At 37.1% G+C, this 22479-nt stretch overlaps 1 protein-coding gene across 1 annotated transcript in view; it reads right to left on the bottom strand.

Annotated features, from left to right (window-relative positions):
• The window catches only part of SLC9A9 (solute carrier family 9 member A9), a 738251-nt gene that overhangs the window by 384385 nt on the left and 331387 nt on the right, over window positions 1-22479 (bottom strand). Inside the window, exons 7-8 of the mRNA XM_074191139.1 lie at window positions 18375-18513; window positions 9426-9531 (exon numbers count right to left, since the gene is read on the bottom strand). Of these exons, the coding sequence (XP_074047240.1) occupies window positions 9426-9531; window positions 18375-18513 (245 nt within the window). The remainder of the gene's footprint in view (window positions 1-9425; window positions 9532-18374; window positions 18514-22479) is intronic.

Below are 22479 nucleotides of genomic sequence, written 5' to 3'. Positions count from 1 at the left end.
CTCCCCAAAAGGCAAGTGACATGTGCCCTCAGACACTGTCATTCTGTTAGGTGACTTTACTTAGCTGCTTCTAGAGAATGCACAGGGAAGAAAGGTACTGCTTGTTGGTTGGGGAAGTATCTGTTGCATCAAATCAAAGCATAACAATTTTTAAAAAAGAATTTATAAAAAGTCTTTTTTTCCTCTCTTATATACTCTATTGTATTCATTAAACACCTTGAGGCAGCCAGGTGGCACAGTGAATGGAGCTTGGGGTCTGGGGGTGGGGGGAAGAAGGTCAGAAAGACCTGTAGTCAAAAAAGACTTCTGTCACTAGTATTGTGCCCCTGGGGCAAGTCACTTAACCTTTGTGTACCTCAGTTTCCTCAACTGTAAAATGAGGATTAAAAAGTACCTCCCTTCCATGGATTGGTATGAGGATCAAATGAGACCGCAATTGGAAATCAGCATCAGCAATAACAACAAAACTGCCCCCAAACAAAAACTAAATAACACAGTATAGAACTGGCACGTAGCATGTCCTAAACGATTTTTCCTCCCTTCTTAGAACAAAGCTAGACAGCAATGCTTGCCACGGGCTACTGTCACACCTAACAAGCTAACATTTATATCATGCATTAAGGTTTTCAAAAATGTTTTATGTTATAAAATCTGATCCTGCTGGATATTAGTATTATTATTATTATTATTTTCATTTTATAGGTGATGAAATTGAAGTTGATAGTAGTTATGTGACTTGTTCAAGGCCAATCAGCTAGCAAGTGTCCAAGATTATATTTGAATTCAAGACGTCCTGACTCTAAGTCTGAAGCTCCTAAATTAACATTATAGGCCTTATACTGTCCTTGAGAATTCTACAAATAAACTATGTTGGAAATAGTCCACCCAAATTACCCAGAAATTACACTGATTCATAAAAATTTAAAAACATTTTTAATAGCGACAGTTTATCTCCTATTCCCATCAGGGGTTGAACTTCTATTCTTGCCAGTGGAGTTAAAGTTCCCTGATTGTCTAACACTATCAGCATTGGTGCACTAGGGGGCTACTTGGTTTTTAATTTAAAAAATTATCTCAAAAGGAGGGAGTGCTTAGATGAACTGTGCCTGCCATCCACAGAGGAAGGGATGTTGTATTGTGGAACAGGTAACAAATGTGACCAGTGTCTCTGGGGAGGACACCTGCCCCTTTCCTATGCTGAGTTTAGTGATAGCGGCAGAGAGGCCTTAGACCTCTGGGATGGTACTTAGATTGGAGTATATTATACTTTGAGTATGTTAGAGGCAGAGAGGAGTTAAATGCTATCTTCAATCAAATCTGTGAACCTCATGGTAAAGGGACATTTTGGTCTTTCTTGGTTGCTGTTTTTTGGATATATCTGTATTTTTAAAAATATTTCCCTATTGTGGGTGGCACTGGGCAGCTCTTGTACACAGGACTGTAGTAGGCGCTAAGATCTCAAATACAGCAAATGGTTAGTAGTAGCTGCATCCTTGAGGACATCTTTTCCCATTCTCTTGAGCACTTTTGTAATTAGAGGTAATCAAAAGCTATGAGACCCTTGGCTATGCAAAATGAATGTTACCTTCTCTGCGTAGGCCTAGTCATTCAGTGGATGAACCCACTAAAGAAAACAAGCAGACAGCTATAAAATACCTAACTCCTCTACCTAATTACCTATCTACCCCACTTTGTGAATAGTGTTGGAACTGTTGACCTTGAATGACTTGAAGATCAGTTGGGATGACTGGAAAATCATTTTCTTTTCAAATGAGTACAGTTGGTTATATCAAGACTTTGAACCACACACACACACATACATACATACATATATATATATATTCCTTAATTACTAATTAATTAGTTAATTACTAATAACATTTCAATAATATGTACTGATGAAATTTTCTACACTAAACAAGATCAACTTAGTATGAATGGATAAAAAGCATTTATTCAGTCCTCTCTGTGAACTAAGCATTGAGAATTTCAACAGAAGGGGCAATGAAATAGCATAGGAGATGGAAAACAGGTCCTGGAGTCAGAAGGATCTGAGTTTACTTCAGACACTTATTAACTGTGTGATCTTGGGCAAGTCACTTAACCTTGATGAGAGAGAGAGAGAGAGAGAGAGAGAGAGAGAGAGAGAGAGAGAGAGAGAGAGAGAGTGAGAATACTAACAGGAAAAGTGAGACAGTCCATGTTTTCAAGAAGCTCATACTAATAAGAAGAGATAACATGTAAAAGTAAGTCCAGCTTCTCGGGAAATGCCCAATAGTCTTAAGGATGAAATAGAGAGGTTGGTGAAAACTCTAGGGGTATTCAGGGTATATTATAGATCCTATGATAAAAGTCTAAATGGCATGGAGGCAGGATGGATGGTAAGGTAATTTTCAATAAAAGGATAAAAATTGGTACTATAAATTTCAATTGCATCTTATCTTGATTTCCACCAATAAGGTCTAAACCCCAGGTCTTTAAGGGATTTTTGGCCACAGATCTCTAGCAAAGGTGATACTGTGAATAGAGTAATGTGATACTGTGACTAGAGTAATATAGTTAAAGTGAATCATTCATATCACATTTTGCTCCCATGCCTTCTCTTCCTGGTGATGATTTGAAACAAAACAGCTAAATAATTTAGAAGAAACTGATTATCTAGAGTGCATTCAAGATACTGTGTTACCATCTTAAAAAAACAGAGAAATAGGAAAAAAAGAAAAGAAGGAAGGAAGGAGAGTCATATGGTGGCATGAAGTTAGGAAGCTCCCAGAGCTTCCCCCAAAACAACTTTGAATGAAGGTTCTAAATAGATCCTGAAGCAACAGAACCCACAAAACACATTGAAACAACTTTGCAACAAAATATCTTGGAGGAACTTCAGAAAAAAAAGTGTCTCATGTGTGAAAAAAGGGAGGGTAGCCCAGGTTGGGCAGGAGAACTGGAAAACCGGGGCGGGGAGGTTTTTAGCCACAGTACAGCTCAGGTCTTGGCTCAACAGGCAACTATGAGGGTCCCAACCCCAGTACCAAAAAGCAAGATTCTAGTCCTGTAATGCTGATGCAATGTCTGGCCACCCTAGTGCAGGGAACAAATTGAGAACACTGAAAACTCCAGTGGGGGAATTCAGGGACCAGATCTCTGGCCCCAGCACAAAAAGCTTAGGACTCTACATCCTATATTACAGGAGCATAGTTCAACTATCAAAGTGAGCAACCCCCAGTGCAAAAAAAAAGGCACTAACCATTGAGATCTAGTATTCTGATAAGAACAATTAAAAATGCCATCTCAGAAAAGTGTCAAAATGCCTATATATGAAGCCTCAAAAGGGTTTATGAATTGATCTCAAACCCAAAAAGAGCTCTTGGAAGAGCTCAAAAAGGATTTTAAAAAACAAAGAAGAGAAGAAGATGAAAAACGGAGAAAAGAAATGAGACCCATGCAGGACAATTATGAAAAATCAAATGAAGAAAACAATAATTTTAAAAGTAAAATTAACCAACTCTAAAAAGAAACACAAAAGCTAACTGAAGAAAATAAAACTCTAAAAACCAGAATTGGACAAATGGAAGGAAAGGAGGGAAGAGAAGAAGAAATGAAGAAAAAAGGGAAGAAAAAAAGAAAGGAAGAAGGAATGGAATGGAAGGATGGAAGAAGGAATAGAAGAAGGAAGGATGGAATAAAAAGAAAGGGGATCAATTGATGAGCATTTATTTTACTTTCACCCCATATCCAAATGGCAAAAAAGTGAAAAAACATATTCAGTTACCAAAGAAACCATATATTAGTCATGTGCTGGGAAATAAGAGTGAAATATAAAACCAAACAAAGGCAAAAACAAAACTTTTCTTACTTTCAAGTAGCCTACATTCTCATAGGGAAAGACAATACATGAAAGGAGGATGAAAAATGGTAGTTTAGCATCTTTCCATAGAAATTTTGAGTGTTCTCAGTACAGCTATAGAGGAACCCATTTATTGATTTTTTTTTAAAAAGCAGGTTTGACTCCTGCCTCTACTATGTCTTAGAGCAGAGGTGTCAAACAGAGCTGCATATAAGACACAAAATTTCAAATTTTGACCTGAACTAGATTTAAATGTAATTGGGAAATATTAAAATAATGAAAATATGATAAAACAGATGATATTAACCTATGGTTTCTAAGTCAACATGCAGTTACAGGGACCCCTATGTATAGCCCAGAGGCACCTGTGTCTTTCTGGGTTTAACATCACTGTAGAGGAGAAGCAGACATTTAGGGCCAATATGTTGTCACACGAAGTTGTGTTAAGGGGTGCTAAAATAATACTGAGACTTGAAAATTTTGATGTCACCCAGTAATAGTAAGATGGTAGATTTCCCAAGTGATAGAAGTAGCATTGATTCAGACTATTCCCCAAATCAGGAAAGTAGGACAATTTATCTGCTGAGAAAGAAGAGAATAGAGATTTCTAGTAACTCTAAGAACAGATGCCTCTCTCCTCCATTGATTTAGGCCAGAACCCATTTGCAAAAACTAAAGCTATCTCAGGGTCATTGGCCAGTGGATCTGGAGCAAAAATATTCCCTGTTTTCTTGTTATGTATCTGAAAGCAAGAGGATTTGACATACATTCTCTTGATTGTTTTATAGAAAGGGCACGAAGCCATTTAAAGAAAGGAACTCTCATCAAATTTTTCAAAAAAAAATTCAATTGATGAGCATTTATTTCTCCTCCCCCCCCATATCCAAAATTAAAAAAAAAGGAAAACTTAAAAATATTTGGTCAAGCAAAAACAAAATCTACATTATATCTAGAATTCTTTACTTTCTTTTAGGAAGTAGGTAGTATACATTATCATTATTGGTTCTTTGGAGTTGTAGTCATTACTTTGATCAGTTGTGAAGTTTTTTAATGTGGTTTATCTTTACAATGTTATTGTTGTTGTTATAGAAATTGTTATTCTGATTCTGCCCCTTTCACTTTGCATCAGCATTTTAAAGTCTTCCCAAGTTTCTTCAAATCCATTTCTTTAATCATTTTATAGCATAAAAATATTCTCTTACATTTGTGTACTCTGATTTATTCTGCCATTTCCCAATTGATATATACTCCCTTGGTTTCTAATTCTTTATTATAATGAAAAGGGCTTCTATAAATATTTTGTAAATATTATTTTTCTATTTATTTGATTGCTTTGGATATAGAAGCAACATAGTTTTTCTAAGTAAAGGGTATTCATAGTTTATTGACTTTTTGGCTATAGTTCTAAATTGCTTTCCAAAATGGCTGGATAAATTCACAGCTTCTCTAATGTCTGCTTTCCATCAGTCCCCTAAATATTTAACATTTTTTTTTATTATCTTTGCCAATCTGATGGGTGTGAATGGAAACCTCAGAGTTGCTTTTATTTTCTTAAAGTATTAACAATTTGGACTACTTTTTCATATATTTGTTGCTTGTTTGGATTTATTCTTTTGAAAAGTGCTTGTTCATATTCTTTGACCATGTATCAATTGTAGAATAGCTCTTATTTTTTTTATAAGATTTGATTTATTACTTTTACATCTTATAAATGAGACCTCTATCAGAGAAACCTGCTGTAACAATCCCTCTTCTCTCTCCCATGTTAGCTGGGGATTTTATACATGAAGAATTTTTACAGATATAAATCCTTGTGTATGTGCTTTGTAGGGGAAGAAGTGTAGAAATGCTTTAATTCTCTGATGATTGGCAACCGGACTTAGAAAGATGTGAAAACTTTTAAAATAATGTTATCTTATTCTGTGCAATGTGTCTCTTTCCCTGACCCTATCATGAAGCCTGAAGCATTCCTGTAGCCACTTCTTATCCCTCTACAACTCTATTAGCCTTGGATTTTATTATGGCTCTCCTTCAGGCTTTCCTATTATCAAGAAAGGGCACCAGGGAAGTGCTAGGAGTATTGCCTATAGGAGTACCATTGAAAAATAGGAGTATTCTAATAACTATCCTTAAAGTGCCTAGTTACAGTCATATGTATCAGCTGGCAGTATAACCTAGGTGGTGCAATGGACTTGGAGTCAAGGAGTTCCAAGTTGAATCCACATTCAGATACTTACTAGCTATGTGATCCTGGGCCAGTCACTTAAGCTCTATCTCCCAAAGTTTACTCAGCTATAAAATGCCAATAATGATGGTACCTACCTCCAAGAGCTGTTGGGAGGATTAAATGAAATATTTTAAAGCACCTTGCACACTTTAAAAACTTGTTTAGATGCTAAGTTTTAAATGCTAAATAAGCCATTATTATTAAGTGCAACAAACTTGGGATAAGCAATTTTTCCTCTTTTTTAAATAATTTATAGCACAATCATTTGCAGTGATATTGAATGATTAAAAGGACTTGAATCTTTATTTTTTGCATGAAGATACCTTCTTCACGAAAGCCTGAAAAAGTGATGGGGTTTCTCTGTAGGCATGAAGGTATATCCGTTACATTCCTTCTTATTTTATATGTTCCAACCTTGGGATCAATGAACTTTTTAAAATTGATAAAATATTTGATTTATAAGATAAAATATTTCATTATATTTCATTATAACTGGTTTTCCTAATAATCATATATATTTTATTTTATGCATTCAAAAACATTATTCCAAGCAGAGGTTCTATCGAGGCTACTCCAGACTGTCAAAAGGATCCCTTATGCATGCTAAAAGTTTAAGAACACTGACTTTAGACAATTGTTATTGACCAATCACTTACTTAATGTTATATCAACTGTTTATTTCTCTTTCTACCACACTAGATGCTCACTACTGAGACTTTGGCTATTGGAAGAATCCATGCCATTTAAGTAATTGCTTGTTTTTCTTTTACTTTAAATAAAAGGACCTACTTTGTGTCTTTAATAATATTCACAAATAGAAGCACAAGCAGCTTGAATTTAATTTTTTTTTATTTTTCAGAACATGGAAAAATATTGAGATTTCTCTCATGAAATTTTCAGGAACTTCCTTTATTATTGATTTTAAGAATTATTTCAGCAGTATGGAAAAGCCTTGTTTATGAGGATAACTGACTAAGATAATTTCACTAGTCTTGAGGAGGGTGTTGAGAAATGGATTTTTTTTTCCCATGTCAACTGTCCTGGCACTGAATTCTCCTGAGTAGGTAATTTATATAAGGGAATACTGTTCTCAAGAAGGTACTATGTGTCAATAAGCAAAGTGATATTTTTAGAGCTTTATACAAACAGATTTTTTTCCACGTCAACATATTATGAGAGGAAATGAGGTTAGGAGTCTAAGTACATCATTGGTTTATCTGACATTTAAAGTGAGCACTGGGGTCTTGATAACATAACCATTCTTGTCTTCTACCAAAGAAGGATGTTGACAGTGTTCATATGAGGATATCATATGTGGAGATAAACATGACAGAAGTTGTGATCCATCACCATAATGGTAAAAACCAAACCAAAAGAAAATTTAAAATGAGGGTTAAGCGTAAAACATAGATTGTATTAGCATCTATGTAGTACAAGTTTACAACTCAACTAAGACTTTGGGGATATGCTTTATAGGACCTTTCAGATCACTGGATACACACATTTTTATAGCCCCCCATAAGAATTCTTGTTCACATTCAGGTTGATTAATGCTGCTGTTGAAAAATCTTTTAACTCATAGATTTGGGGATTATGGGATGTCATTCATACTAAATTCTTTCATATATCCCTTGGGTGGAATTGTAAATACTAACTGAAAATAAAACACAACAAGGAAAATAAAACCCAAGATAGCCATCAAGGGAAAGGAGTGAAGGATTGGTCATTGAAAGGGAAATGACAAAGCATCTAAGAGAAATTTCTCCAAGGCTACCATTTTGCCTCTTTAGTATGGAAAAAACATTTAATCATTGAAGCTATTCATGTACAAACTATCAGTAATTGAAGATAGTTTGGCCTCCCAAACTGCCTATTTTTCAGAGGAACAACAATATTCTCAACAAATATTTCATAAATGAGTATTATTTGCAATGTACTATGCTTTATGCTGGAGTAGTAGAAAGATAAATATGACAGTGTCCCTGACTTCAAGGAGCTATCAATCAAACCTATAGCTAACAATCCATTATTTAATGATGAAAAGCATCAAAACTAATGGATTAAAATTTGATGTTTGAGCCAGTTTATGGATTCAGATGTAGTTTTGCATCTGTTTGATCATTGTTCATTCATTCATTCATTCATTCAGTTGTGGCCATCTCTTTGTGACCCCATGGACCATATAGTTCAAGGGATATTCTTTTTTTTTAAAAAAAGCTTTTTTAAAAATTGTATTTATTTAAGGCAGTGGGGTTAAATGACTTTCCCAAGGTCACACAACTAGGCAGCTATCAAGTGTCTGAGGCTGGATTTGAACTCAGGTCCTCCTGACTTCAGGGCCAGTGCTCTATCTACTGCACCACCTGGCTGACCTTCATGGGATATTCTTTTTTTTACATATATTTTTTGCGAGGCAATGGGGTTAAGTGGCTTTCCCAAGGCCACACAGCTAGATAATTATTAAGTGTCTGAGGCCAGATTTGAACTCAGGAACTTCTGACTCCAGGGCCGGTGTATCCACTGTGCCACCTAGCCGCCCCATTTCATGGGATATTCTTGACAAAGATACTGGAGTAGTTTGCCATTTGCTTCTTCAAGAGATTAAAACAAACAAAAGTTAGATGACACTGCTAATAAATGTCTGAGACTGAATTTGAACTAATGTCTTTTTAATTACAGGCCCCACATTATTCACTGAACCATCTAGTAGCCACTTTTCTTTATTTGAATATCAGATATTTATGTAATTGAATATGATTAACAGCCCAGCACCTGGCACATGCATTTCACATAGTAGGTATTTAATAAAACTTGGTAGAATAATAATAGATTTAAATTGGCCCATGCTACTTTGTTGCCACTATAAAAATTAGAATTAAAAAGAAAATAATTATACTAGTCATTGCATTTTGACAGTTAAAGGAAAGCCAGTGTCCTTTTCCACTAAGCTGATAGATGAAGAAAAACTGGTATGTTTATCATGAAAACCCTCAGTGGTGACTTTCATTTCTAAAATCATCTATCACCCCATAAATTGCTCATTTTTAGATTTCAACATCTCCACTGACCAGTAATGAAAGCAGGCAAAATAGCATTCTGGAGACTCTGGCACTGTCTCATAGGGAATGGATGAATTATGATTTTGAGGGGGGGTTGTTTTCCAGGATGCACAGTAAAGATCTATTCCAACTTAAACTCCTTTACGGAAAACTCCATTTCACTTTCAACTCTATCATGGAAAGACACACACACACACACACACACACACACACACACACAACACACACACACACAACACACCCACACACAATTCTGTCCCCGTACGCAGCTGGCTCTGCCAAGTGAAGCACTAACCTGTCAGTCCTGCAGCTTCTGCAGACAGGAAGGCACTCCAAGACAGGAGGAAAAACAGACCAGTCTCCAGCATGGGGAACTCACACAGCTTTGTGAATTTGGTCAAGTGATACATTTGTTAAGGAAAACAACAACTAATTGATCTTACAGGTACGTCTGACCTAGGATTACAGAGAAATTTTGTGTTAAAAAAACAGAAATAGAAGCAGAAGATCTGAGTTGGAATTTCTGATCTCTTCTTTGCTACTTTTTGGGGGGTCACTTCTCTTTGCTTGGCTGCCGTTCTCCTATCTGTAAAATAAGGTAGTTGGATTACATGATATCTAAGGTTCCTTTGGACTGGAAATCAATTATCAATGTCAGCTGGCCGGTTGAACCAAGAGAGTGAGCAGTTTTTCTTAGTCATTATATTCATATAGCTTTTTTCTATGAAGTCCAAGTAAATTCCTATGGTTCCTTACTATATGAAATACAAACATTTCTGGCACTTAAAGTCTGTGCTAGTTTTCTTTCTAACCATAAAACTGCCCCACTTATTGCAGCTAATGAATCCCCTGAAATACTTGCGCTATCTGAATTTGTATGACATATTTCTTGAACCAATTGCCATATTTTACATAATCATAATTTCAAATAATGAGAAATCAGGTGCATGTACCTATTTCCCAAGATTCATCAATCTCACTAATCAGACCTAGCTGTATTATATATCACTGTCTTTCACAAATGTTTCAGTCTACCCAGGCTGGCTTTCTCGTTGCTTCTCTAGTTTTGAATTACACCTCCCATCTTTATGCCTTCACCCAGGCTGTCCTAGATGTTTCAAATGAACTCCTTCTAATCTCGGTTTCTCTGAATTTGTAGTTTCTTTCCAGCCTCAGCTCAAACACTATTTTCTGCATGAGGCTTTTCTGGAGCCTCAGCTACTAGTTACCTCCCTCCCCTCATTAACATAAGGGGGGGTGATTTCCTCCATCCAAACCTTTTATATACTAAATGATATGATCTCCATTAATCGATCGATAAGACTTAAACTACAAGTGGAAACCTTCCAACTGTACTGATATTCCCTAAGAATCATGCTTGGATAGGCCAAGAAAATTTGGCCAACCCTCAGGGCATGTCCATAAATGATCAAACAACTTAGAATCACATTCATTTAAATAGTTGCAGCAAGCATAGCATTCCAGTCTTGTGGAAGAAAAAGGAGATTTCAAAGAAATCCATTGGCACTAGGGGCATCTTGGAGCAGAACTGGGCTGAGGGAAGTCCCTAGGAATGTTTGGCTCTTTCTTTGGATACCTTTCTATTCATAGATACCAAATTATATGCTGCTATTTTGATACTCCAAAATTCCTTGTAAACTGAATTTTGCTTCAACCACAAAGAGGCCAGCCTGGATTAACTAGAGAGAAATATAAATATTGAGTTATTCAGAGAATCCAAACTCTGTCTAGACATTTAAGAATTTTCCTAACTGGTGGACCAGACCAGTTGTGAATGAGCTCATAACTTTTAGCCTAAAATAAGCTTCCTCAAGCAGAAATGGACCTTAAGGGCCCTAGACTTAAATCAAGCCTAATTGTGTCAGGTTATTACTGATATGATGATGTTTGTCCTTCTTTCTCCAAGAAGACCATGACATCAGAGGAGGTGATGCCATGACCTGGATGTGAATTAGAATGGAGTGAAGTGGGGAACCCTGCTAAGTCATTAGTCTCACATTCTTCTCTGAAGTTGTCTGGGTCCAGTGGCCAGAAATAAATTAGAACAACTGGAGATGGCTCGGGATGCCAGGCAATCAAGGTTAAGTGACTTGCCCAAGGTCATTCAGTTATTAAGTGTCTAGTACCTGAGAATGGATTTGAACTCATGTCCTCCTCAATCCAGGGCTGGTGCTCTACCCTTTGCACCAGCTAGCTGCTGTTCCTTAAGGGTAGTAAACGATTTAGTTTTTGTTTTTGCATCATTAGTGCTCAGCAGAGTGACTAGGACATATTGTGTAATAAATGTTTATTGATGGAAGTCAATGAGGGAATGCCTTGGAATTTCTAGTGAGCACTGTCCCTCCTTTGGTGATCTTAAAAAAACTGTAAAGAGTAGGCACCCTGCAAGTCTTTGATGAGAATAAATGTGAATAAATGTTCTATGGGGGGAAAATCTCTTACATTAATGGGGAATAATGGTTTAGCCAGGGCAAGAATATAAGCCCAAATTGAAAATTATCTCTGAGTTGATTTTCATCAGGAGGAGTGACCAGGGAAAATGGAGCACAGGAGGAGCAAAGGAGGATGGTTGGGTTGTTCCTCCATCAATACCATTGTTCTAGAGGGTATTATACACAGCCTAGGGTTAGATAATGTAAAATATATATTTTTTTCCCCTTTAGGAGAGAAATGAGGTTCAGCAATAGGGAAGTTGTCAGTGCTTTCTTGGAATAACGAGGATGGGAAAGATGCTTTGTTGAGTTTTTCCCCCCAATTTGGACAATGTTTGGGATTTATTCAGTTTTTTTTGTTTTTGTTTTTTTAAAACCAGGATGACAATTTCTAGTCTTTAGGTTGCCAATGAGACAGAGAGTACGTCACCAGATGTATGGGAAAACCATCCCAATAAATGGGAAGTGATGCTATGACTAAGAGTATAGGATGTCTCTATAGGCCTACATTATAATTATTCTACAGGCACATAAACTATGCAATGGGAAGTAGCCTGTTATAGCTGTTTAGATGCCAGAATGCCAGAATCAGGAAGACCTAAGTAAAAACTCTGCTAGGCAGGTACCTGGTCAGGTCTTCTTGACCTCTTTCTACCTCAGTACATTCATTATAAAATAATAAATACCTACCTTTTAGGGTTATTATGAAGATAAAACAAGATTATATATATATATATATATATGTATATATACATATATATATGTGTATGGAGAGAGTGCATTGTGTAAATATTGAATATTAAATAAAGGTTAGTAATTATCATCATGATAATATTGAAAAAAAAAGACTCGACTAGGAGTAAAGAGACTTCATATGAGGACTGGAGTTTTTAGCTGACCTGAAATTTTTGTGTGGCCTGGATTTCTTGGGGGAAACTGGAGGGCCCCTTCTCATTAAAATGGTTTTAAATGTACAAAATAAAATATGCGGAGTTATATAGGAAAGCACTTCTACTGGAATGCAGTTATCCAGGTATTTGGCTTGTATATTCTTGTGTCTGCTTTGTGGAATCTCTAGATTTAAGATTCATCTCTAGAGTCACATCATTCAAGAGTCCCCTTCTCACTTGTAACTCCACACTATGACTTGCTTGGTCACTCTACATTTTGAGAGGTGGGGCTCATGGTTTGTATTCACTTCTCTAGAAATATGTCATATGCTCCTAGTGGACCAAAAGCTCTTTGAAGATTGGGATCATGCCACTTCTACATTTCTATCACTAGCATAAAGTCTGATACATAGGAAGCAGAGGCTTACTAAATGTTTGTGACTGATAACAGGGCCCTAGGCATCATCTAGCTCTTGGACAAGAGGGACTAAATGATCTTGGTCCAAGGTCATAAAAGGGGTATCAGATGCAGACCTTAAACTTATGTTCTGTGACTCTTTAAGTCCTTTCCCCTATACTGTCCATTTTAAGTTCCATCTGAGATATGTATGACTTTGTGACTCTGGCAATCACTCAATCTCCCACATATCCCTTAACTCTAAAATAGAAATAACATTTTTAGTACCCATCTCATAGGGCATTATGAAGAAACATTTTTGTTCACTGTAAAATGCAATATAAATATGAGGTTCAGTTTTTTAATGGGTTTATGATCTCATCTTTGTAAGTAATCTATCATTGTGATTTTACAAAACTTCCATCTTGCTTTGTTCAGTGATTTTCGTAGAGTCCAACTCTTAATGACCTCATTTGAGTTTTTCTTGCAAAGACACTGGAGTGGTTTGCTGTTTTCCTTCTGTAGCTCATTTTACAGATGAGGAAACTGAGGCAAACAGGGTCAAGTGATTTGGCCAATATCACACACGGCTAGAAAGTGTCTGATGTCAGATTTGACATCAGAAAAATGAATCTTTCTGCTCCAGGCTTTGGTTTTTACACAACAGTTTTACAAAGCACCTGTATTGAAAGTTGAGAAATAGTGACCAAAAACCCCAAACCCAAAATCAAATAATTAAAAACTCTTGGTGGATAGGAAAAGATATGAGTTATCTTTGGTTTTTGGCTAAGGTAAAATTCAGGGGTTGTCTTGACGGTGAATTAGCCCCTTTGTAAGTAAGCAGTGTGTGTTTGTGTGTGTGTGTGTGTGTGTGTGTGTGTGTGTGTGTGTGTGTGTGTTCATGCCCATGGGGCAACATTTGTTCTGACAAAAGACTTGCAGATAAGTGAGTTTTGATAGCTCTTTGAGGCCCCAGAATGAGCTTGGCAGACAGTCTCTTGCATCTTGTTTGCTACAAAGAAGGCTGGCTGGCAGGAACTGACCCTGCTTAGAATATCAGCAGACACACAGGAGGCAGAACGGCAATCTGCCACTCTGACCTTCTCCAGAGGATGGCTAGCTTTGGCCCCAACCCAAAGGCCTGGGTAGAGACCATGGTGGGACTGGAAGACATTCTAACTGTGCAGATCTTTGACCCTGATTCTTGCCCTTAGGATCACTGGACCTGGAAGGAATCCTACAAAGCTTTCATTTCATGGATGATAAAAATGAATCTCAGATTGGCTATGTGATTTGTCCAAAGTCACACAGGAGCAAGTAGAAGAGTTGGGAATCCAAACCAGAGATGTTTCTATTGTTCTAGGTTGCCTGCCTTCCCAGTGTCTTGTATAAATAAAGTAGTTGGTTTTTGTTTGTTGAATTTGAAAGTCACCAATTACCTTCTTCTTCTCTGACCACATTCCCCTTGAACTCAATGACATTTGATGGTTCCATCCTCATCCTCTGCTTCAGGAAAACTTCTTTTCCCTTGACTTCCAAGAAATTATAATAGCCTGGTTATCCTCTGTTCTTTCCTAGATTTCCGGCTAGTTCCTTTTCTCCCTTTCTAACTTCTCTCTGGGAAGCTAGATGATATGGTGGATAGAGAGTCAAACCTGGAGTCAGGAAGATTCATCTTTGTGAGTTCAAATGTGACCTCAGACACACTTAGTAGCTGTGTGATCCTTGTCAAGTCTCTTGACTGTGTTTGCCTCAGTTTCCTCATTTGTAGAATGAGCTGGAACAGAAAATGGCAAACTCCTTCAGTATCTTTGCCAAGAAGACTCTAAGTGGGGTCATGAAGCATTGGAGTCAACTGAAAAACTACTAAACAATTTCTTCCCTGAGAGTATTTCGAAAGGTTGATTTTTTGAGAATGCTTGAATGTGGTATGGCAGAAAGAATATGGAATCGGAGAATGAGAAGACTTGACTTCTAGTCCCTGAATTCTGTTGTTTTCAAGATGTACAACTAGAGGTAAATAGATGGATAGAAGAATATTGAACATGAAGTCAGGGAGAACTGAGTTCAAATCTGTCTCAGACATTTAAGCTGAGTGACCTTGAATAAGTCCTTTAATTTCTGGATGCCTCAGTTATCTTTTCTATAAAATGGGATGATAATAATACCTATGCTGAGGATTGCTGTGAACATCAGATGATATAATAGCTGTAGCAAATTAAATATAGTAATGGTAGCAAGAGAGGTAGGAGTGGTGATAATGGTAGTAGTTGTAGTAGTAACTGTCATAGCCAATCTTTCTGAGTCTTAATTTCCTAATCTAGAAACTAGAAAAAAAGGGTTTTTAATGGGAATTACAGGATTATAAATTGGGCAATATAAGGGACTTTAGTCATCTGATTTTATAGATGAAGAAACTAGATCTAGAGAAATGTTAATGTTTTGAAAGATATAAGGATAATCTATAAGGCAGTATCCCACAGTAGAGAGAAGTTAGCCTTAGAGGTAGGTCCGGGGAAGACTTGGGTTAAGATTCCATATGAGACACCTGCAGTCTGTGGGCCCAGGCAAATCCTTGTAACCCAGTGCTCCTAAAACTCTCTAAGATTATAAATTGTGCAATAACATCTGCTTTGGGGGGGGGCGTTCCATACAGGGATTACTCTACCCTAATGAAGTAATAGGACTGGTATAATCCAAGCAAATATTAGCTGTTATTAGACCAATTCTTGGGTCTCCCACCTTATTTGATGAGGTGGCCTGGTCTCACATCTTTACTGTACTTTTTTGTGTGAATGAATTCCTAAAATTTTTCTCTCTAGAGCTGAGCTCTGGATTCTAGGAATCAACTCTTTCCATTTCCCATCTCTGTTTCTTTCCAAATTCATTTTCTGTAACAACTCAAAATTGAACTCATAACCTTGCCTCTAAACCTATTTCTCCCTCCATTTGTTTCCTCTAGACCTGGAGTTCTTAACTTTCTTGTGTAGCATGGACCTTTCTAGAAGGCTAGTTAAGCCTATAAACTCCTCAGAATAAGATTTTTAAAAGCATGAAGTAAAATATATAGTCTTACAAAGGAAAAATTATATTCAACACTTAGAAAAATATTTAAAATTCTAACTTCATTGACCAACCCCTAATATATATATATGTATATAGATACATATACATATACATATATATATATCTATATATATATAGGCTCCAGATGAACAATTCTTCTCCTAATCCATCTAACATGTGATTGATTTTATTAAAAAACCTGTTTTCATCTCCCATGCTCCAAATCAAAAGCTCAAATGACTCTTCAATGTTTATTGAATGAAAGTGAGAAGTCTCTGCCTAGTGGCTGAGTCTGGCCAGCCGAGCCCACTTTATCATTTTAACTTATCTCTTCTTACTTGCCAATCCTCCACTCCAGTCAGGATAGTCCCTTCACCATGCCCAGAATGTGCAGGGTTCATCCTGCATTCATTTCTCTTTCCTTCTTTCCCTTAATCCATTATTCCCCTGAATTTCTGGTTTCAAAATCCATCCCAATATAGCTAAAAGCCCATCTCATCTGGGAAATTTTCTCTGACCACTCCACTATTCTCTTCTTCTTTTTACTCCTCTAACATTTATTTTGTGTGACATTCATTTTTTGCTTAATCATTTACTGTCCCATATCATTTCCTAATTACTTTTTGAGAGTCTGTCTTCTCCTATTTTTCAAGAGTTCACTCTCCTTAAAGGGCAGATACTAATTCCTGTAATTGCTTAGTATAATGTAATTGCTGATAATAGAATATTGTGGTAAATACTTAATTCAGTTGAATTTGCTCCAAAATATAGTGACTACACTAGACTCTATCCCATGGTCCAAAGACCAAGTAGAGACACTGGCATATATACATGAGGGTCATCTTGAGACTACCCTGAAATCCAGGGACCAATTCACATAATCTTAATATGGAGAAAGAGAACTCAATAAATATAAAAGGTCAGTAGAGTATTATTGGGTACCTGATTCCTGCTTACTTCTTAGTAAATCTTTGAACTCTTTGATTTCTGGTACCCAACCTGTTTTTGAAAGTGGTAACAAAACTGCAAAACTTTCTTGGTTCCCTCTACAGAGATGAATCCAGTTCAAAAGAAAGAAGATAGAGTCTGGAATCAGACTTTTTTAATTGTCTAGACATGTCCACCTCTCTGTGACCTCCTTTGGGGTTTTCTTGGCAAAGATGTAGAAGTGGTTTACAATTTCCTTCTTCAGCTCATTTTGGAGATAAGGAAACTGAGGCAATCAGGCTTAAGTGACTTGCTCAGGGTCACCCAACTAGCAAGTGTCTGGGGTTAGATTTGAACTAAGGAAGATGATTCTTACTGACTCCAGGCCCAGAGTTTTTCTGACTCTGTAGACTATGGTGATCACCTAAGTCAGAGAACCTAGATTCGATGCCAACAATGAAGTTTACTTGCTTCTATGACCTTGAGAAAGTCAAAGGATCATTCATAGAGACTGGAAGGATCTTAAAAGGTCTATTCTCATTCAAATTCCTTATTTTTCTCATAAGGAAACTGAGGCACTGAGAGGTTAAGTATCTAAGTAGTAAAACCAGGATTTGAATTTATGTCCTTTGAATTGAAGTTTAGCATTTCAATTATACTAAAAGCTCATTAAGTCACACTTCTGATTTTTTGTGACTCTCTTTTTCTTTGACTTTTTGGGACCCTTTAAACTCATTAGGATTCAAATCAAGAGATTTTAGATTTAGATTTTAGAGGGCAGTTTGTAGTAGGCTAAAGTAAAAGCTTTCTCTGACACAAATCTAAACTTGAACTTTATAAAGAGGTAGGTGAAATATCTTTGGCTTTGATGATTTGTTTTCTTACCTGATAGCTCCCACCTGAAGACTAGTTTCCTCATTTATGAAATGTGAATCAACAGCCTCTAAGGTCTCCCCCCCAAACAATAAGTCTATGATCTTATTATCCACAGAGAGAATGCTTTGAGTTATCTAGGGTTGGATTGTTCCAACAATCCTTGGTTTCATCTTTGATTGGGGAGTTCTTACTATGATGGTAGAGAGAGGGATAGATGGAGAGTCAGGAAGACTGGAGCTCAATTCCTGCCTTGGACATCTGCTAGCTGTGTGATGTTGGGCAAATCATCTAACCTTTGCTTGCCTCAGTTTCCTCAACTGTAAAGTGGGAATAACAATAGCACCTCTCTCTCTCAGGGTTGCTGTAAAAATCAAATGAAATAATAAATTCAAGGTGCTTTGCAACCCTCAATGATCTCTAGAAATGACATTTATTATTAGCAAATCCACACCCAACCTCACAGTTTTTGTTTTTTGGAGCATATAATCATATTGTCCATATTTGCTACCAAACAATGAATTGGGATTCTGCTCTTAGATATCAAAATACTTGCAGTCCACAGAGGTGTGTTTTTTTTTTTTTAAAGTTGAAACAAAACAAAAAAAGAAAGCAAAATAGTCAACAACAAAGGATATCAGAGCTGTGACAACAGCATAGGCAGATCCCATAGCAAATGATCCAGCAAAGATTCCAAGGAAGTTCCCAACAGATTGGAAGAATGCAGCAGCATCAAAAGTGTTTGGGTTGTCCTTGGGACTATAAATAGATATAGAACTGAAAAGACAAAAAAGAGGGAGAATGAGTTAGCACAATCACACAAACAACAATAGGTCAGCCCTCAAGCTAGTGACCCCTTATTGGAAGAATGAATTCTTTCTTCCCCAACATGGAGTTGATTGGAATGGTTTAGAACTGTCTGAAAAGATGGAAATCTGAGCAAAACTGGTCTTTTGAGCAGCCAGATCTCAGAACCTCCTTATTCTGCTGCCAGTCAGTAAACATTTTTATATCGAAAGCATCATAAAGAATATCGTTTCCGAGCAAACTAGACATTAAAACATGGTAGGTGTATAAGGAATCTGCAGAGAAGATGGATAACGGTGAATTATTTATTGGCCATATGTCTTTGGTGCTTTTATATATTCACAAATGTTCCTGGTTTTAAAAAGTGCACTTTTATGGCTTATGCACAAATGGCTGATACAAATCACAGTGTGTACAGAATCTTCATCTGTGATCTTGTTGTAAACCACAAGGTATTTTTCTTCTTCACCAGTGGAACTCTTTGGAACCAGAACTCTGGCAATGTCAACTGTAGCACAATATTAACCCCTGGGGAGGAAAAAAGCCCCCATTTTCCCACAGAAACAAACTGCTGCAGCTGCTAGAGGTTATCTTTTATGTCCTAGTTCTGGCGGATGCCAGCAGATTTATTTCCACTAAGGAAATCATTCCACCAGTGGGAGCACTATATTCTTCCACAGCTTTCAGCATACTATGTTTACCATTTTATACCAGTGCCACCAAACCTAATATGTTCACCTCAAGCATAAGCCATTTCCCTATCTTATGAATTTTTTCCAGATCACCATGTTAAAATTAATGGAGGTACCAAGACTAGATGCTTCCCCAAAACTCAATAAGTCATACTTCTGTTTTTTGCACCTCTCTTTCTTTGAATATTTGGCACTCATTTAGATTCAAATCAAGATAATTTAGGATTAGATTTTAGAGGACCATTTTGTAATAGGCTAAAGTAAAGTCACAAATCTAAACTTGGGACTTTACAAAGAGGTAGGAAAAATATTTTTGGCTCTTAAAATTTGTTTTCTAAACCTGATATCTTTCATCTGGAGACTAGTTAAAGGCAGTCCTAGAAAACAGAGCCTAACTCTCTGACAGGAAGCCCAGTATATAACAGAGGCTTTTTTGAAATATGCTTAGTTTTTATCTCATGACTTTAAGCCCCAGAACTAGGCCAAACACTTTTCTCTTTGATCCCATAATTGGATAATGAAGAAGAATGTGGATATTGAGTGTAACTCTTGAAATTTATGGGAGAAAAGTAGTCTTTGATGTGTTTTTCTCCCTCCATTTTTATAAAATATTGTGTTTTGCAGAAAACCAGGTTTAGGCCTATTGTATCTGCTGTTAACTAGAAAGGTTGTAAAGTCTTCTTGCCTAGGGCCCAAGGGTTTTTTTTTTTTTTAGAGGTTTGAGATACTGGCTTTGACTGAGATTGGCAAACTTCTCCATTCCAATATGGTAATGATAAATATAATGATAAAACATTCTGTTTGCATTCCACCCTCCAGGGAGGCTTTTCACATATTAACACAGCTTTGCAAATAATTTCCCAAAATGATTGGGTTGACAAAGATGCCTTTTGATGCACAGAATTTGCTTTCAACTCAATTCAAATAAGAAAGAGCATTCACTGGCTCTGAAATCAGAGTTCAAATCCCATCTCTGACACTGTCTATTTACTTTGGATAAAACATTCAATTTCCCTAGACCTCTGCTTCCTCATGTGTAAAATGAGAATAGTCACTTCAAGTCATATAGACTTCAAGATTTTGTTCTATTGTCCCTAAATCCTATGTTCATTAATTTAATTTATTAAGTGTTTACTGTATGTATAATACTGTGCTACATGCTAGCCCCCTGCCCTTATAGAATACATATATATATATATATATATATATATATATATATGTACATATATATGTATATATACTACTGGGAGGTTGGGGTGGGGACATCACAACATGTTTAGTGATAAGTGAATATGAGGTACAAATAAATGGGGGACTCATGAAAGGTCTTAGGCAGCAGGGGCTGACTTGAATCTTGAAGGGAATTATGGACTCCCAGAGGCAGAAATTAAAAGGAAGAATATACTTGGCATGGGAGACATCCTGTGCAAAGCCATGCAGTTGGGAAATGGTATGCTATGTTTAGACAAGTTAGTTTGATTATAACCTAAAGTATGTGAAGGGGAAAACACATAATCAGTCCAGAAAGGGAGACTGAAGCCAGTCCTGAATGGTGAAATTGAAAAGTTTGAATCTTATCCTACAGGCAACAGGAAACCACAGGAGAGTCTTTAGAAGGGAAGGGCAATGGTACATATGTGTGCTTTAGGAATATTAATTTGGCCTGTATTTAGGAAGGTTGAAAGAGGAGGGACAGGTAGCAGAGAGACCATCAGGATGCTTCTGCAATAGTTCAGGTGAAGGATGATGAGGTCACAAATTAGGGTGGTAGCCATATGGTTTTTAAAAAAGGGCATGGGCATGAGTCACGTTGTGGACATCAAAGTGACAAGACCTGGCTGATTTGATATATAACATGAGGCAGAGGGAGGAGTTGAGATTGATGCCAAGGTTGTGAGCCTGGGAGACTGGAAGGTTAGTGGTGGTGTCCTTGATATAAATAGGAAAGTAGGCATCAGGGATGGATTTAGAGATGAAAATAACAAGTTCTGTTTTTGATATATTGATCTTGAGATGCCTTTGGGCTATCCAGGTGGTTATGGTACAACAAACATTTAGTGATGTGGCACTGTAACTCAGGAGACAGATAGGGGGTTAGAGAAGGGGATTCGAGAGTTGTTGGCATAAACATAAAATCCCATGGGAAGTTGATGAGATAAACATAAGAAAGAAAATCTATGTAAAGAGAGAGAAGGGCTGGGGGCCCAGGACAAAGTCCTAACTATAGGACTTGGGGTATAATCCACTAAAGGAGAATGAGAAAGAAGTCAGATAAGTACAAGAGGAATCAGGAAAGATCAATGTCAGAAAAATCTAGGGAGAGAGAGAATTCAGGAAGAGGGGTTCATGTTTGTTATGAGGTGAGAGTTGTCACAGAGAGGATTTGATGGGATGTTGGACTTGGGCATTGTAGAGAAAAATGGTTATCTAAATCTCCTCTCTCAACTCTCCCTTCCCTTCTGCTCTCTCTCTCTCTCTCTCTCTGTCTCTATCTCTGTCTCTGTCTCTGTCTTTCTCTCCGTCCCACATTGTCCTTTGGGAGTCCTGTTAAACAGTCTGTAGGTTAGACTGGTACTTTTTGAAGAGTAAGGGAAGAAGTGTGAGGACCTCTCTTGAAGGGAAAATGGGTTCAAAGATTTCATTAGAATGACAATTGCCTGAAGGGAATGCCTTCTAGATTTAACTTGGCCAGTTGCCATAGTAACTGCAGAAGTTGGCAAATAACCTTTCAATATCTCTTTTAGTGGTGGAGGCTTTGTTCTTTTAATTTCCCATTAGTAAAGTTGGTTTTAATTGAATTTCATGATCTACATATAGCGCCTTGTTGCATTTTAAACCTTGGACCTGAATTACTAGACTGGCCTAGCATGGGCCTGGCTTACAAAAGGGTTTTTACCAGTGCTAAAGCTTGTAGAGAGGTCAGGAAGGATGAAGACTTGGAAAAGTCCAGTAGGTGATAGGAGATTTTTGTGAGATTTTTTTCCTTCTCTCTTGAGGAGATAAAAGAAAATTAGAAACAGTTGTTGCAGGAAATTCTAGAGAGAGCAAAAACAACCAAAACAATAGGGACCCAAGTAATATTTGATGATGAAAATGTAATAGAGTCAGTCAATAAGGGGTGTGACTTTCTCCAAGAGCATCCGGTAGCCTACAAGTAGACACAAAGAATTTGGATAATCAAGACAAACCAGAGCAGAGAATTTTGAAAGACATTTAGCAGCAAAAACTTCAGCAGATCCAAGGG

This window comes from Macrotis lagotis, chromosome 6 (assembly GCF_037893015.1).
Source record: "Macrotis lagotis isolate mMagLag1 chromosome 6, bilby.v1.9.chrom.fasta, whole genome shotgun sequence".
Lineage (NCBI taxonomy): Eukaryota > Metazoa > Chordata > Mammalia > Peramelemorphia > Peramelidae > Macrotis > Macrotis lagotis.
This window is presented reverse-complemented; position numbering and strand designations above follow the sequence as displayed.